The sequence below is a fragment of the Apus apus genome, chromosome 21 (genome assembly GCF_020740795.1).
Source record: "Apus apus isolate bApuApu2 chromosome 21, bApuApu2.pri.cur, whole genome shotgun sequence".
In the NCBI taxonomy this organism is placed as follows: Eukaryota; Metazoa; Chordata; class Aves; order Apodiformes; family Apodidae; genus Apus; species Apus apus.
Window position 1 is genome coordinate 6,956,628 of NC_067302.1, and position 17,886 is coordinate 6,974,513.

The following is a 17,886-nucleotide window of genomic DNA, read 5'->3' on the forward strand; positions in this document are numbered from 1 at the left end:
TTCCCATTTAAATCAAATAAAGAAAAATGAAAGAATGGAAGATCAGTGGGAGGTTTTTCAGTGCAATCCCAGCAAGCTCGACGTGCAAAGACGACATCGTGGTCTCCGAGGCTTGCAGACTAAGGAAGCCTGATTAATGAAGGTTATTGTCGGGGAGGCCTGGCTTTTATGCTCAACACTGAAAGGCACCAACCCTCAAAGTATTCAGCATTACACAATAACAGATTGTGTGCAGTTAGCCCTAGAAAACAAATGTGCTCTCTCTTTTAGAAGATTATAGAGCATCCATCACTGGCTGGCATTAAATACCACCCAACACTCATGTATGTAATTAGCAATACATGAAATCTAAACATTATTTTAAAGGAGTTGGAACAACAAAAAGAATGGAGTGGATGTTCACATTTCCCTTTTACTTTGAAGTGTCTTTTCTGTCCTCTCCGAGGTACCTGGAGAAGAGACTTCTCCAGCCCCTGGAGCTGTGCTGCCCATGGAAGGATGGGCAACTCCCCTGGATCTCCCTCTGCATCTGCCCAGCCTGTCCTGGCACTGTCAGATGTGGCTGGACCTGGCCCCAGGCTCCCTGCCCAAACTTCTGCTGATCCTCTTACTAGATTTAGACTGCAAATCAAATACCACTGTAAAGCTGAAATGAGGAAAATGGGATTTTTTTTTATGAGACACAGTGTGCACTGTGTTAATGGGCTGCTCATAAACCACGGCTTGCCTCAAAATCCTCTGCAAAGCCCAAAGAGCTGCCACATCACAGATCTCTGTGCTTATTTCATCTGCCTACAAAGGCAAACAAGGGCATCACTTCTCTCTGGGAGAAATGACACCAGGGCTGTAAATCCATTTGGTTAGCTCTGTGGTTTGGTAGCCCTGCCTGGCGAGCAGAGGTGTCCCAGTGCTGCCAGCCCAGCTGCCCCAGGAGCCCCTTCATCCCCACGTCTCCTCTTCCTCCCACACAGCTTCACCGCAGCAGTCAGTGGGGTGAGGACCCTCATGGTGCAGCACACACAGGACCTGAACCTGCCAGACCCCCAGTCTCTGAAAACATTTGGATTTGGGAAGAGATGGTAGTTACACACCCAAGGGCAGTTCTTTACACAAAAACATGAGTGAAAGTGCTCTTTTTCTCCCATGTCATTCTTTGCTATCACAGTGTTGCCCAGGGTCTCCATCGGGCACAACCAGCCCTGCCTCCAGGGGCTGCACAGGAGGGATGGGCACAGGGAGGAAGAGGGACCATCAGGGACCCAAAGCCTTCTGAAATCTTCCCATGGAATTCAGTAGCATTTACTCTCGCTGGCCATACGCAAAATGAGAACAGTATTTTCCTTGTATATTTTTCCCAAGGGCTACCCAGGGTCTGTCAGAGCTGGGACCTGACCTGAGGCTCCTGGATGTCAGTCTCTTATTCTGCCTTGTTGTTTTGGTTTCTTTGCATTATACCATAGTATCAGCCACACAATTAAGAATGATATTTAAGCACTTGTATAAACAAACAAGCTTCATGCTTGAAACAGTGAAGCATGCCTTGTGGAGTACCCATATTCCTCAGTTTTGAATCTCAGGCTGATAATTAAAAACAAAAAAATCACTTACACAAATTAACATCATCATGCTGTAGAGCCAGTACAAAGCTATTGACACTTCCTATTTCAGAATGGCTTGAATTAAAGGGGGCTTGGATGATTTCAGTTTTTTCAAAGAGAGGCAGAAGTCACTTGGCTGGATGGCGAGCAGCTGTCTGCAGCCGGGCGGCCCGAGGGCTCCTGCTGCTGCAGCCTGCCCGTGAAAGGCTGGCACGGGGCAGGGTCACGATGCAGGGATGTCCATGCCAGCGTCCTGACTCCCCTCGGCAGAAGGGGCCAGCGCTGGCACTGGCACTGGCACTGGCACCGGCACCGTCTCGCCCGGCAGGACCCCCTGGCAGCCCCGGCGCTGCCTCGGCCGCGGCGGCTCCAGGCACCCCCAGCACCCCCTGACACCCAGAATCCATGACTGTTTGGATCTGGCTGGGGAGCCACATGATCAGGAGCCTATTATAGTCTCCTTTTTAATTAAGTGTCTCAAATAGGAATTTAATTGGGATGTAATAGCACACACTATTGTACGTTAGCTAAATACCAAGGGATTATTAAGAGTATTCTTTTAAGGCTCTACAGTCCCATATTGAGTAAACAGTTGTTGAATTTCAATAAATAACGTTTTAAGTCTACATTAAGTAAGCAGTTAAGCATATTTAGGGTACTATTTTTTTTTTTTCAGAATTACTCCAGTCAGGGAGTCCCTGGTCGTAATCTCAGTATTTCACTAGTTTAATAAGGTTGTGCCTGCTCATACCTATTTGCTGTGCCTCAAAGACCCTGCCTTGGTGCAGCCATCCCAGCTGTTCACACCCGCCTGTCACTGTCTCGAGACCCTCACCATTAAAGCAGCCCAGAGAAGCAGGGAGTGTGCTTAGCCCTGTTCTACTAGTACAGAATTAAGGCACAGAAGAGCAAAGTCATTTATTCAAAGCCACGCGGGGAGTCTGTAACAGAGCAGAACAGGAGCTAAAGAAAGATCAAAAAATACTTTTCTAAAAATAAGGCTTTAAAAATCTGTAAGGGAGATGCAGCTCTAACAAATCGCTCGGTTACGATCAAAAATGCAATTAGTTGTATGTGGGTTTGTCATTGACAAGAACCCAGAGCCTCTGCACACAGGGACCTGTGCTAGCCCTGGTAGTGAAGCCCCCTGTGATGGAGAGGGGAACAGCTGGGCCACCAGGGTCACATCCAGGACACCTCAGCGCCAGCAGCTGGCCCGGAGCAGAGAGGCAGGATGGGCAGGGCAGGATGGGCAGGGGAGTGTGCAGAGCAGGGGGTGTGCAGGACCAGCTGCTCCAGGCACCACATCCCCACCCACCGGCCCCACCGCTGAAAGGTCTCTGCATTGTCCTTGCTCCCACCATCCCAAGGGAGCCACCCAGAGCTTCATGCTCCTCTCATGTGAAGGAACCTGAATTCCAGCGCTCCTCTCTGAAGTAACCACTTCCATTGCTCTGCACTGTTGAGCAGGTAACGCTAATGAAGAAGTCAAGAAATTGGGAATCTTAACCAAGTGCACTGTAGAATTAATGAGAAGCTGCTGAGAAACATAAATAACCCGTGCTCCCCATTAGAGGTAGTTAGCACCACTAGAGCAATCCAGAGGAAAACCTGCTCAGGCACCACCAGCCACTCTCCCTTTGGAATCCATCACTGTCATGTAGTTTTTGTCAGCTGAAACCAAAGGACAGTTAACCCTCTATCATCCAGGCTATTTAGAAGTAATTATTGTTATTATAAATCAAAAGTGATGGCTTAACTGGTAGCAAAAGTGTATATATGAGAAACCAAAATGAAGTAGCATGGCCACAAAGGAAAAATCGTTAGCTCCCTAGTGGGTTTCCAAGTAATTTGCTAGCAATAAAAATGCAAAAACACATTTTGGTGTGTAATGATCATAAATAATCCATGGATGAGAATTCTTTCCAGACTCAAAAGTCCACTCCCTTAATGGCAAGTTTTATTACCTTGGTTTCTCTGTGTTTTCTTTCAAAATGCTGCTGTCATAATAATTTACGAATTACAGTCTTGTTGTCATAAACTTTCATAATTCATATGGAAATAAGTTTCCCCACAAAGCACAAAGACTCACGTAACCACCCAGAATGACCTTAGCAGTGCAGTCAAAGGCTGCTGGGCTGGTGGGACAAACTGCCAGGGGACCTGGGGGCAGCGCGTGGCTCAGGGAGCTCTGCTGTCACCCAGGCTGGTGGCACCTCCACGGGCCTCTAGGAAGCAAGGAGCATCTGGAGCGTTTTGTTTCCAAGCACTGGCAAGGGGGAACATCCCAACCAGCTGCTGGGGAAGCCGGGGAATGCAGTTTTTTCTTAGGAGAAAGTGCAGCTCATTCGAGATTTGAACTGCGTTAATTTCTTCCCTCTGCCTGTGAGGGGTGGAGTTCAGCACCCGGGGCTGGGGGCTGCAGGGCTGGGGGCTGCAGGGGCTGCAGGGCTGGGGGCTGCAGGGGCTGCAGGGGCTGGGTCTGGGGGCTGCAGGGGCTGCAGGGGCTGGGGGCTGCAGGGGCTGGGGGCTGCAGGGGCTGCAGGGCTGGGGGCTGCAGGGGCTGCAGGGGCTGGGTCTGGGGGCTGCAGGGGCTGCAGGGGCTGGGGGCTGCAGGGGCTGGGGCTGGGGGCTGCAGGGGCTGCAGGGGCTGGGGGCTGCGGGGGCTGCAGGGGCTGGGGCAGGACTGAGGGCACATCTGCCAGGGGTAAAACCTGAGCAGGGACTGGGGGGGCTTGTGGCTCTTTGGCTTGTGGAGGTTGTTGCTTCAGAGTATAAGGGGGGATCCTTGGAGTGAGAGATAGAAGGAAAGAGAGTGAGCCTGAATTAGGTGAGAGTTGCCTGCAGAAAGTACTAAAAAATGTGAATTCACACTGTAAAGATACGGATATGCAAATGAGGCAGGGTTTCAGACTTCAGTGTGCCATTGCTCTCCCTCTAATTGGAGGACATGGATCCAGCAGCTGAAGTTGCCACACTTAATACAAAGTTAACTGCAGACAAGAAAATACTTTATGTTTTCCCTCAAATCACTGTCACCACATTAATGTGTAAGAAAATTACGTAAATATGGATATAACTGTCTTTTTACTGATTGGTTTATAAACAGATGGGCACATGTACACAGTCAGTCTTGTTGACTGAAACACACCCCTGGGACTGAAGGGGGCTGCTGGAGAAGCAGGTGATTGTTTATATTTGACACTTTTATTTATAACTCTAACCTTAAGTGAACTTGATAATCTGTGCAAAGACAAGCTCTACATTCTAAAAACTGCTACTGGCTTATCTAAGAGCACCCCACTCTGCATAACCCCTTCCCTGCGATGCAGGTGAATAGGAAAAGAAGCTAAAGATCCTATTTCCATTCAAATGTTACAAGCCAAGCCTAAATATCACCCTGAGGCTACACATCCAAGGACTCATTTTGAATTTCTTCAAAAACGACAAAAAACTGATCTTGCAGAAATAAAAATTCGTAAGAAGAAAAGTGCATAAAATGAGGAAGAAAATGGTTTTCTTTCCCTATAAAGGAAGAACAGTTCTTTAAGATTTTATAGACCAGAAATTTAAACCAAGAGCTTCCTTTTTACAAGTCCCTGTTTCAGCCTGAAATGGTAATAGCATTATGGCAGGAGAGGATCAGTGGTGGCACCGGGAGCTGCAGGAGGTGCAGGTCTCTGTGGCGAGCACTGGTGAGGCTCCAGCTCTGCAGAACTGAGCTCCAGGGGAAAGGAATAAGGATTTGGAGGATTTTCCTGTGGCTTCTCCCTCTCCCCTCTGCTCATCCCAGTGCCCTGCAATGGGAAACAAGACCCGAGGCATCAGCCTGCTTCTGCACCTTGGGAGCTCCTCAGGGCTCACTGCACTTACAGAGTCCCCATCTCCAGTTCTGTTTTCAACTTCTGATGAGATGGTTCAAATCAGGAAAATTCTGTCTCTGTGCCAGACAGTTAAAACTGAAAGTAATTAAGGCAAAATGTTCCCCTGCAACAGAAAGTACTGAACATGTGGAGATAGCATAATAATCAGTGTTGCTGCCATCGAAGGCCCGCAAAACAAATTGGATTTTGAATGAAGCACATGGAACAGTGACCTATGTATAGAACTTATCTTGACCTCAAAAAGTAATGGCATTTTGTCTCCAATTCTGTGGCTAATTACAAATACTGAATTCTGAATATTCCCATTTGAGAAGGATTCATTGCTTGATTGTTTAAGAAATCACATTTTAAAAGTTTAAGATTGTTTAAGAAGTCATGTTTTCATCCTTGTATGGACAGTCACTTTGCTAAACCCCCAGATCTGTTCTTAGCAATTTTCTGCCCAGCTCAAACTGAGCAGATGCCAGCAGCAAATACCCAAACTGAGATTGTGGGCCCAGGCTCTTCTTCCTCACCTAAACTATCTGTAAGCTTCAGGCTTGGTAATTTTGGTACCTCTTCCTACCATAGTTAATTCTTGAGACCAACTCTTTCCCAACTCACAGAGAACAGGCAAATGATCTTCCATTTACTCAGGTCCTTGGACTGGACAGACCAACATACCACTGAGGGATGGGGAGTCACAAGAGTGACCCAGTGTGCTGGGGACCAGAGCCCAAGGTAGATTAAGAACAATTTAAGCAGCCTATAATGCAAAGCAGAGCCAGAGACCAGGCCAAAAGCGACCCAAAGCATGATGTGCAGTGAGTGTTTTTTTCTCTCATAAATAGGAGAGACACTGTGGGATGATTATCCACCCAGATTTATCTCTGCAGCTCTGTGTGTATCCTCTGTGCTTAAAAATGTCTCCCTGCCCTTTGCATTATTGCATTGCCCTTTACATTCATACTGCATAAACCTCTCAAGTACTGTAAAACTTACAAGGTGTAATATAATGTCATGATTTTCTTCTACACACCATAAACAAAAGTCACTGGAAAAGGAGCACAGAAAGGGAGATGTTATTTGGCCTGACAGTGCTACAAGATGAAAATATATATACAAGTACAAATAAATACACTCTTACACACTTAAAATCCCAAGCTGGATTGATTGTCTGGCATTGATGGATCACTCTAGTGTATTACATAGATAAGGAAATTGATTATTCAGTGAATCACCATCTGCACTAGGAATCCAGTGTTAAAAAAGAAGGAGAAAATATTATAAATCTGTCTTGCCCAGGCAAGGAAAAAGCTTTTACTTTTTTGTATACCTTCTGTTGCACATCCAATGAAGGAACATTTTGCATTTCTGTGGTGTTAAATGACCAGGTTTCCTTCCCAAATCTCTCTAAAAGAAGTGAACCTTCCTGGTGAGGCTGCTCCGGCTGTTCCTGTGAGGGCAGGTGCTCCAGCAGGCAGGGGGACAGGGCAGGGGGACCCAGCTCCAGGGTGAGGAGTGAGGGAAAAGCAGAGGGAGCAGGAACATCACAGGAATCAGAACAAAAAAGGAGAACAAAGGAAAACTGAAATGAAAAATTGAATGTCTAAGACTCAGAGAAACCATCCGCCTCAGTGTCCCTCTGGAGACTTGGCCAGCAGGTTTTCTGAGACTGGTTTTGGCAGGTTTGTCTCATATTTCTTTCTTGGTAGTGAACTTGCTTCTGCTTCTGAGGGAAAGGAGCAGGGACTAGGTAAAGTCAGAAGCTTTTAAAAACCTCAGGGAAAGCATGTCACTAAAATGCCTTATAGCAGTGTTAATAAATAACTGCAAGAGCTAAGCTAACAGCCATGCCTTAGAAGGGAAACACCTAATGGCTGGATACTGTCTTTGGGGAATGTGCTGGAAATGGCCTGTGATAAACTTCCTGTAATAGGAATCTGGAGGAAAGAATACAAATATTCCTGCAAATCATGACTAGGATATTGCCCAGCTGAGTTAGTTCTAAAAATCTCCAGGTCCCATCCCGGTGCCATAATGTTCCTGTGACTCCCAACACAGAAAATGGAGCAACTGCTCCAACTCATGTGCTGACAGTGATTGAAAACTGCTGCAAGATGTTATTTACTGAGTGTCCTCCAGGTCTGACACTGCCCCAGAGGCTAATCCATGAATCCTCTGGAAACCACCTTCTTCCCCAAGCAACTCTGCTGCTCATGCTGTAGAGCAGAAAGCAAAGATGGCAATGATAGAGTAGCTGGTACCGTGCTCCTCAAGGATGCCTTGTCTTTCCTCCTCCAGTATGGAGGATCCAGACCCTGTCGTTCCCCCTGGTGTGGTCAGGTGTCACCCAAGGAGCAGCAGTGCTCTTGCACTGGCAGAGCTCTTTCTGTGTAGAAACCATTGGGGAATGGGCTCGATCTGCTCCAATTCTTACTAGAAAATACAGACCAGCCACCCTTGTGCAGAATATGAGAGATTAATAATTCCCCTCCAGTGAGGCATGAATCAGAGCGATTCAGAGCCAGCAGCACCTGTTGGGGTAAAGAAAACCTTTATTTGGGCAGCAATGAAACCAGTTGCCTGTCCTGCAGCTCCCAGGCATGGCAGCCCTGCACGCAGGGCAGTGAAGAGGCAGCACAGAGCAAGCAGCGTGGTGCAGGCAGCGAAAAGGCAGGTGCAGGTGCCCAGAGAGCAAGGCTAGGGCTGGGGGAGGGGGCGTGCATGCAGCTCCCCGAGCAAGATCTGTTTCTCTCCTTCACACAAAAATCTGTTCTCAGATCCTCTGCTGAGCTTTTGGTGCAGCCGTTTGTCTCGTTCCCAACATGTTTCCAGGTTTCCTAACCTCTTTCCAGCTCTGTTTCTAACCTACAACTTCTGCTGCACCCCGGGATAACTGCTGGGGTGCTCAGGCAGGCGCTGTGCTCCAGGGGTGGAACTGGCAATCACTGCTGTGACTGCCTTTGTGTGCTTTGGATTCCCTGCAAAACCACCCAACAAGTCTCACACTTCAGTCCCAATAGACAGCCGTAACTCAGCTAAATTTGTGGGTTATACCAGATTTTATTTACTGCTTCACTCTGGAAGACAAGGAAGCGATGACAGCCGTCTATTCATTAAAGTGGGGAGAGCCGCCCCCAGCTAATGCTGGTTCTCTCACCATACACTTCCACATCTTCAGTCAGATTTGGATTTTGCAGCACCAGCTCTGTTATTTTAAGAACGGCTTATGTTCCTACTCACCTGGGTACTGGTGAGTTCAAAGAGCGGGTCTGTTCACCTCTAAGTCCCCAGTCTGAACAAAGGACATGCTGTAGCAGTCAAATGTCATTACCAGCTAATGAGTATCCAGTGGCCTATGCAAGAGCAGTCAATGTCCCCTTCCCATTCCTTATTGGACATATGAACCACCATTATAACCTGAACTGCTGCAGTGGCACTAATGAATGCTCCTGAAGCTGCTGTTTGCAGACATCAAGGATGGAAGGCTAATTTAAATCAACCTGTCTCAAAAGCCTTTGTGATGTGCTCAGTGCTCTGGTACCCGGGCATCCCCACACCCTCAGTGAGCATCCATGGGTGCCCAGCCTCCAGGGTGATGAGCAAAGTGCAAGTCCCAGAGTCAAGAACCATCTGAACATTTGTGTAACGTTAAGTCTTTGTTTTATTCCCTCAATATTAGCTGGTTTATCTTGTCTGCTGAAAAACTTCCCTGAGGAGGGATGTTTTTCTGACTCAGTAACTACACAGACTGAACTCCTAATCCAAGGTGCAAATATTCCGTACTTTGGTGTTAGACTCAGCGTGACTTGAGCAGGAAGGTCAGGCTGTACTTCAAAGAAAAAGAAAAGTGGGGCTTTGTCTGCAGGTGGGTGAATCTTCAGTGCATCAGTTCTTGGCAGGGCTGAGCCAGGCACCAAGGGGGCCTCTCCAGACCCTCCCCAGCAGCGCTGGGGTCCGGCACCAGGTGGACAAAGGCTTGTGCCATGTGTGCTCACCTGCCCTTATTTACAGTGCTGCAGAGGCTGAAGAGTTTGGGAGAGGCATGGGGGCAGGTTCAGAGCAGTGTTGGGGATTGGCACTGACACAGGGGCACCCCACAGCTCTCCTGCCTGGTGTGTGCAGCCAAATGGCATTTTCCTGATTCTCCTCCCTCCCAGAAATAATGGAGCAGTAGGATCCACATTTGTATATTAATGTATTTGTGTATTTAAACATTGCTGCAGATTTAAAGCACGATAGCTGATGCTGGTGAACACTCAGGTAACACTCAACATGGCGAGTGTCTCAGTGCAAACCTGCAGTGTCAGGGGAAGCTCAGGCAGGGGGGTGGCTGGAGCAGAAAGGGTTAACAGAGGCAGCCACACTGAAAAGCTGATGCTGAAGCAAAGACAAAGCACAGAACTGAACCTTCCACCTGCTTTCAGAGCTCTTGTGACCTGCATGTATTTTAGGCTTTATTATGAGTGATAAATACCAGCACATTATCCCTGCTTTTACTGGTAATGAACAACAGCAGTGCCACATGAAGCCCCATCACATCTTAAGTCCCCTCTGCATCAAACCGGGGCAATTCCTGCCTGAAAAAACAAGTCTCTAAGGGGCACAGAGCCCCCCAGGCTCCCCAGTGGAGTGTCAGGATCCCGTGAGCAGACACAGCACACAGCAACATCTGCAGGCACAGCAACTTCAGTTCTCGTGGCTTTGAGATGAGCCCTGCTCAGCTCACAGCTCTTCCCTTTGGCAACATCGCCATCGCGCAGGTTTCCTCAGCCCTCAGCTCCTCTCCAGCGTCTGCTTCTCTTCCCCCTTGCTGATGGAGTTCTAGTGCTTTCAACTCATTATCTGCCTTACCCTGAGACTTCCAGCAGCCTGTCTTCTAAGTATGCAAAGGAAAAAAGGAGTCTAGACGGCATCACATTAAACCTCTAGCCAGAATGAGGGAAGGGAGATTGCACAGCAGCACTGGTGAAGAAACGCAGTACATTGGATTACGAGGCTTAATGTTGCTCCAAACAGACTGTGCAGTGTCGGGTTTTATTTGATACTGTGTCTCCTTGAGAGACTCCAGCATCACAGCTATTCTGGCAGAGCTACTCCATGCAAATGCTTGGAAATCAGTGATGATAGCTACTAGAGGAGGGCAGCGTTAGGAGCTGGAAGGAGGAAGGTGGCCTGGAGCAGGTGCTGGCGAGGCATGGAGCCCTGGGCCAGTGCTGGCCCAGCTGACCATGGGCATGGCAGGGACAGCAGGTCATGGGGGGAGCTGGAGTTAATTTGGGATTGCTAATTTAGTGAACCTTCTGATTTGTGCCAAAGGAGCTCTTTGTTTACCAGAGCAAGAGAGACCCAACTTTGCTGGGGAGTGAATGACTTTTCATGTTATTCTGTGCATGACTGAAGGCTTTACAGAAATCTTCTTATAGTATCAACCTTTGCTTAGTTTCATCAGTAAAAAAATCCAGAGGTGGAGAAGTGAGTTTAGAAGTGGTGGCAGTGGATTTGCACCGGCAGGTAATAAAACCAAGAGGGGCAATGCAGCAGGAGCCAGCAGCTGTCACTGCCAAGGTGTGTGTGTCCCTGGGGCAGAGTGCCCACCTCCACCCATGCACACAACGTCCACACAAATTCTCACAAATCTGCTGCCTTCCAGCCCGGGGGGCTGTCGATGTGCTGGTGCACGCCCTGGGGAACGTGCCCGCTCTGAGCAAGCAGCCTGGCACTAAGTAGGGCTGTGTATTTTGGCCGTATTCCTGCCCTAGGATGAATGAGGGTCTATTTTTTTTTTTTCTGGTTGGTGGTTTGATCTTAATTTCCTGTATGAAGTTCTCAAGAGGATGCCAAGATAAAATAATTAGACTATTCTGCGATAAAGAGGTAACATTGTTATTCAAATGTATTCAAAATTAATTTGCCACCAAACAATTTACACTGCCACCCTTATATCCTGCTGAAATTACTAGAATATGTTACCTAACACACAAAGCATCTCATGACCTGAAATAACTTTATCAACCATTAAATGCTTGAGCAATGGGTGCTTGGCTACAGAAATACACATGGAAACGCAGGAGAAAGTACAACGGCAACAGAGGGATTTAAAAACAGGAAAAACCAAACAAAAAAATAGCACTTTACTTGTAAGAGTGAAAATGCAGAAAGCAGAATCCTGCAGCAGCCCATCAGCCTGCGCGGCCAGGGGGGTTCGGGGCAGATCCTCATCTCCCACACCCCGTGGAAGGCGGCACCGGAGCCGCTGCAGCTTCCCCCGGTGCTCCCGGGCCGGGAACCGCCGCTCGGGGGCGGCTGCTGCGGGAAGGGCAGGGCCGGGGGTGCGGGCAGGGCCGGGGGCAGCCCAGCTGCCCCCAGGAGGATCCCAGGGGACCAGTTCTGTCCCGCAGCTGCTCTCAGGTGCTGTGAACCTGCGTCTCTGAAGCCGTTTGCTTTGGGAGGGGGAAACGTATCCATCTTAGTTCCGTTTCTGCCTGCTCCTGCCCCGCCATGTCCCATCCCCTCACCGGCCATGGAGAGAAATTCTGTGGAATGCCCATTTTTTGGAGGACACCCCGAAGGACACTGCCCAGGCTGATCGTCGAGCTTGAGCTGAGCAGAAAAAGACTCCCCTGCCTGTCTGAGGGTTACCCCTCCAGCACTGCCCTGCCCCACGGCATGCAGCTCCCAGCCCTGGGCACTGCCTCTCCCTGCCTGGAAAAGCCTGCTTTTGCCTTTATTTTTAAAAATAAGACTTGGTTTGCAGAGTGTGGGAAGGTGATTTCAAAATAAGATTCCAGACAGGCATAATAAGCCTCAGAAAAGCCAATCACACAGAGGAGGAAAATTACCCACAGAATTTGTTTTCTGTATATTTATATAAAACAATCAATGATTATTTTTTTTTCCACACAGACTCCAATCCTATTTGATTGTCTTTTCTGCGTTACTTGCAAGTCATACAAGCAATTGATGCCCTGACCCCTTCTCTATGCAAACACAGCTTAGAAAGAGACTACAAGAAATAAACCTGGTAAATTCCTCCATGCAGGACTGTTTGTTTAAAGGCTTAGCTGGAGCCCCATCCTGTTCACAGAGACTTTAGAGATACAGGAGTGGGACTTTCAAACATGCTTGAGGTATAATTATGCCCACAAATATCAGCAGGGATATAACCTTAGTCAAAACACCAGAACAAGAGCAAAATCCCAGAGGTGAAGGTGATTCCTTTTAAAAATGGAGAAAGCAAAATGAAATCCCTCCCAGGCAGAGCACACTCCTCCTGCAGAGGAAGGACACAGTGAGTGAGAGGCAGGGGAGCACAGACACAAGTGCAGGATGGGCTGGGGACCCTGCCTGTCACCCCTGCCTGCACAGGGATGGCAGAAGGGTGGCAGGTGCCACTTCTGCTGCTCTCCTCACGGGAGCTGGGGTGGCCAAGGGGAAGGATGGCAGCGGGGCTGCCTGGTTTTGGCGTCACCCCCTCAGCAGCAGTTGAACACAAACAAACCCACTAATCAACAAATGCAAATGCTCTAATGGGATTGATGGCTCCTGAGGTCTATATTTTACAATTGCTCATTAATCTCCCACCGTCAGCACCCATGTGATCTGCATGTCTATCTGGCTAACACATCATCCATCAAAATAATCGTTCTGCCTGATTCCTGGTGGGGCTCCAGGAGGGCAGCCGGGCTCCCCGCAGACATCCCGCCTCACCCCGCATCCTGCCCTGCCCTGGCAAAATGGCATCACGCTCTCGTCTGTCACTCTGAAGGGGTGTTACTACTGCTTTTAATCTAAGAGAAAGGTTAGATAAATAGGCTATCGGCAGTAGCTTCATCATCTTGCACTCACTGCTTTTAGTGTATGAGGGGCATGATCTTGCAAATAGCTGCTCAGTGCAGCACTTAATAACAGGTGTAATCTCACGGATCTCATCCGCAGTCAGGGCTGGCAGCATCACAGACTGCTGTCAGTCACCCTGGTGTAAACATGGAGTAACTCCACTCACACCATTACAGTTACCTGTCTTTACAGCAGAATAACTTGGAGCTGAATCGAGCACCTTGAGCCTGCAGCGGATGTAGGTGGTGGTTTCTGATACAGCGATTTCAAATATTAACAGATTGCATAATAATTGGACAGTTGTTGAATAATCTTCAGATACAAACTCCAACTTAATAGAAAAAAATCTAGCAATAAGGCACTGATTTTCTTTGTACCTGTATATGCATAGAGTATGTTCAGATGTGTAGAATAAATCTTTATATTTTATTCGTGAGAGAAAGTGCTTTTGGCTTTTCCTTCCATTTCTTAGGTATCTCTCCCTGTATTTGCTTTAATAGTCAGCTTTGTAGGAAAACAAGAGAGCTTTGAAAAGTTACCTGTTTTCTCTCTGATTTGATTTTCAGTTCTGAAACAATACTTATTTTCTCCAGTTCTTGGCATAACCTAGCAATTAAAACAACTACTTGAAAGCTAGGGCAGCTTTGCACAAATTAATGCAGGGGGGAAGGCTGCAATTTTCCAGTGGGCTGAAAAAGAGGTCAGAACAGTGCCAGTTTTAGCTGAAAGCACAGTCAAACACAGGTCCCCTTGCAGCCCCGTTTAGAGCCTTTTCTGATCCGTAAGTTTCTTATTTTACTGATCAAGGAAAAGGCTAAACGAGGTGCTGAATGTTCTGGTATTTCCTGCAGAAGGCACGGCAGCGCTGGCAGGGGCGATGCACAGCCCTGCTCCTGCGGCGGGCAGCCCTGCCTGCCTGCCTCCCTGCCATCCTGCCTCCTGCCTCCCTCCCTGCCATCCTGCCTCCTGCCTGCCTGCCTGCCTCCCTGCCTGCCTCCCTGCCATCCTGCCTCCCTGCCATCCTGCCTCCTGCCTCCCTGCCTGCCTCCCTGCCATCCTGCCTCCTCCCTGCCTGCCTCCCTGCCATCCTGCCTCACTGCATTCACACCAGCCCAGTGCCCTGCTCCTGGGGCAGCCTCCAAGCTCCAGGCAAAGGGGAGCAGAGCATCAGCAAAGCCGAGTGGTTTCAGGGAAGGGCTGGCAGCAGTTCCTCTGTTGAAAGCTCCTCTATCCTTTTGTGCAATTGCTTTGATGCCTGTCTAGAAAATCCATTTTCGGGACAACTGAGGCACCTGGACTTGAGGCTAAACATCTCCACATACTCCTGGGCCTGAGTGTCTCCCACAAGCACCGCTGCTATTCCCAGGGCTCTCAGCAGCACCCCCAGCCTGCACAGCTGCCCCTCAGAGCCTCAGCCTGGCAGCTCTCAGGCTCTGCCTGCCCAGGATCAGGCCCACTGCTGGCAAGCCGAAAACAGGATGAGCTGCAAGCCCCGCACCCCAGCTGCAGCAGGACCCCTGGGCATGTAGATTGTGGTGTCCCAATGGGGATCTGTACCCTGGGACCCACTTGGGTGGGAAACACAGCTGTGGTGCTGGGTGCTGTTGGTGGGAACAGGCTGGTGATGGGCTGGAGGGGCTGTGCTGCAGGACCCTCCTCCCTGCTCACCCAGTGGTGCTGGCAAAGCCCCGTCAGCATCCACAGGAGCTTTTCTGGGGGTGGGTTTCTGTCACATGAAACACTTCCAGCTGTGCTGGGCTGTGGCTGAGCATACCAAGCAGCTTGGCTCTCGTGAAGGTTCAGCAGGTGCCAGGGCCCAGGCCCCAGCAGAGGGTCCATTAACCTTTTCCACCCGCATTCCTGGCACTACAGCATGCATAGGACACGTCTGCCTGGAGTGCCTTGTTCACAGACGTGCAGGGCAGAGCCCATGTTCACCCTGCAGGAATCAAGCCCTTGTCTGGGAGACAATCCAGGCCATGCAGTTGCTCAAAACCTTGCTGGAGGTGACAGTGTTTCATGTCAGAAAGCAGAAGTCCCTCAGGACTGGCATTTTTCTCTTACTGGCTTTCTCATTGCTGCTGTGCAGTTGCACTGGGATAAGACCCTTTTTTTTTAACTTTACAGTATTCACCAATCTATCCAGTTTTCACTAGTTTCTCTGTGTTAGAATTTAGTCCCTGAAAAGACAGGTAAACCTCTCCTTATAATTTTTACTGGGCAGACAGCAAATCCCTGGGAATGTGTGCAGATGGCAAAGTACATGGGATATAAGAGGAAACCAGCACTGTTCTTTACACGACATGCTTGAAACAAATATCTCGTTTAATTAGAAAAAGAAAGATCGTAGACTCTTTCCCAAGCTGTTATCTGTGCAATTACTTTATGTAACATTATTAAAAATTAATTTTCCCCAGAATTTCAGCAATTCAATGAAACACCCCTGGCCCTCAGCAGCAGCTCTGGTGTACCCAGCCCCTCGGTGTCCCCCGGGCAGTGGGGCTCGCGCTGCCGGGCATCTCTGCCCCTGGGTCAAAGCACCTCTGCACAGCACCCCTATTGCAGCAGGCAAACACCCCTCCGCAGCGGCACAGCACCCTCTGTGCGCTGCCACGGCTCCTCTCCTCGCACCGAGCATCTCCTTTTCCAGGAACACAGCAGCCCTCCTCGTAGCATGCTCAGCATCCCTCCTCTCCGGGAGCAAAGCACCCCCCTCTCTGGGGTCTCAGCATTCCCCTCTCCCGAGGCAGAGCACCCCCTCTCTCCGGGGGCTCAGCACCCCCCTCTCCTCTCTTCACAGTGCCCAGCACCCCCGTCGCACCATGCCCACGGCAGGGCAGCCCTCGGTGCCGGGACGCTGCCCCCAAGGCACCGCGCCCGGCCCCGCTCCGCTCCTTCCCGGCCCCGAGGAGCGCGTCCCCCGCTCCGGCACCGCGCCCCGAACTTGTCGCCGCCGCTGCCGGCCCGTCCCCGCCGGGAGAGGCGGCCTTACCTATCCGGATGACATGCGGCATCCCGTGCGAGCACTGGCCCCAGAAGCCGCCGACCAGGAGCGCTGCCCAGTATTCCCAGAGCACGCCGCGGAGAGCCGGCCAGAGATGGGGCATCGTTGGGGAGGGCGCGGGCCGGGGCGGCCCTAGGGCCCCAGGGGCAGCGGGGGAGCGGGCGGCTGCTGCCCGGGGCTCAGGCGGAGCGGCCGGTCGGCGCCGAGCCCGGACCGCTCATGGCACATCTTAGTGCGGCCGCGCCGGCCCGTCCCGCGGCAGCCGCTCCGTGCCCAGCCCAGCCCAACTGAGCCGCACCACGCCGTGCCAAGCCGAGACGAGACGAGACGAGCCGAGCCGTGCGGTGCCGGTGCCGGTGCCGGTGCCGGTCGGGCGGCACCTGCGGAGCCGGGGCTGCCGGTGCGCCCGCGGGAGCGGCTCTGTCCCCTCCTACCGCTGATGCGCGCGGCTCGCGCAAAGCCCCGGAGTGGAGCGTGCACACACACACCCCCACACTGACACACACACCCCTGACACACACACCCCTGACACACACACCCCGGCGCCGCACACTCCGCCCGCTCCCCCGGGGAGAGCCCAGGGCCGGCTCGGCGGGTCCCGCCGGGCAGCGCCGTCGGCGGGCGCGGGGTGGGAGGCAGCCGGGGACCCTCGGCAGGGCGGGGGAATCAGGGGACCGGGGGCTCCGGCAGCCCCGGGGGCCGCCGTCCCTTTGCCCCCGACGGCGCCCTGGCCCGCAGATCCCAGGGTGCTCGGTGTCGTCCGAGCTCCCGGGGGTCCCGCTGTTCCTTATGTCCCCGAGGGTCCCAGGGTCCCCTGTGTCCCCGACAGCCCCGCCGCCGAGGTGAGGCAGGGCAGCATCGCCGGGGCCGTACCCGGGCGGGTACCGGGGGTCGGGCCGGGGCCGCTGGAGCGCGGTACCCGCCAGCGGTTCCCGCCCAGCCCGGGCTCCGCAGCCGCGAGTTTAATGACCTCGGTGACAGAGACAAAGGGCTGCACATGCAGCACGTAAGTAGGCTGCTTTGTCAACTCGCTGGGCTAGGCTGGAGCGAATTTATTTTTTCTCATTTAAATAATTTGATCTAGTCCATCATTTCCAATCGCTCCCATTTGCCAGCTGTCTGCTAACTACATCGCCTGGAACATCTGAAGAGCAAATCTTTAATTTTCCTACAAACATACTATTACTCTGTATCGGTTCATCCTTTTCATTTCCCTGCTCCGTCGCTTTCCCCAGCACTAACTCGCCGTGCTCCGCGCCGGGGGGAACCTGCCCCTGTCCTCACCCGTCCCGGACCAGCCTCCCTGAGCCTGAACGTGTGAACTGGAGGAGGGGGCACAAGCAAATCATTATGGGTCTCGAACTCAAGGTTCGCGGGTGTTGCACCGGAGAGCAGACAGCAAGGGGGCTGAGCACTGCAGTGGGGCAGAGCCCCCGAGGAGGGGGGACCCCGGCGTGCCCATCGCCGTGGTGTCTGGTCTCTGGCTGCTTCTGTGCAGCAGCAGTGAGGGGTCGGCCAGGGTGTCTGAGAGCTGTCGTCACAAAATGGGAAGGAAAAGCAGGAAGAATCCCGGGGGATC

General features: G+C 51.1%; 2 protein-coding genes across 3 annotated transcripts in view; both read right to left on the reverse strand.

Moving 5' to 3' along the window:
- Window positions 1-16,410, reverse strand: part of GRIK3 (glutamate ionotropic receptor kainate type subunit 3) — a 99,108-nt gene extending 82,698 nt beyond the window's left edge. The window contains exon 1 of the mRNA XM_051638144.1: window positions 16,296-16,410. Within this exon, the coding sequence (XP_051494104.1) occupies window positions 16,296-16,410 (115 nt within the window). The remainder of the gene's footprint in view (window positions 1-16,295) is intronic.
- MRPS15 (mitochondrial ribosomal protein S15) overlaps window positions 1-17,886 on the reverse strand; it is a 355,627-nt gene that overhangs the window by 233,542 nt on the left and 104,199 nt on the right. The window lies entirely within an intron of this gene.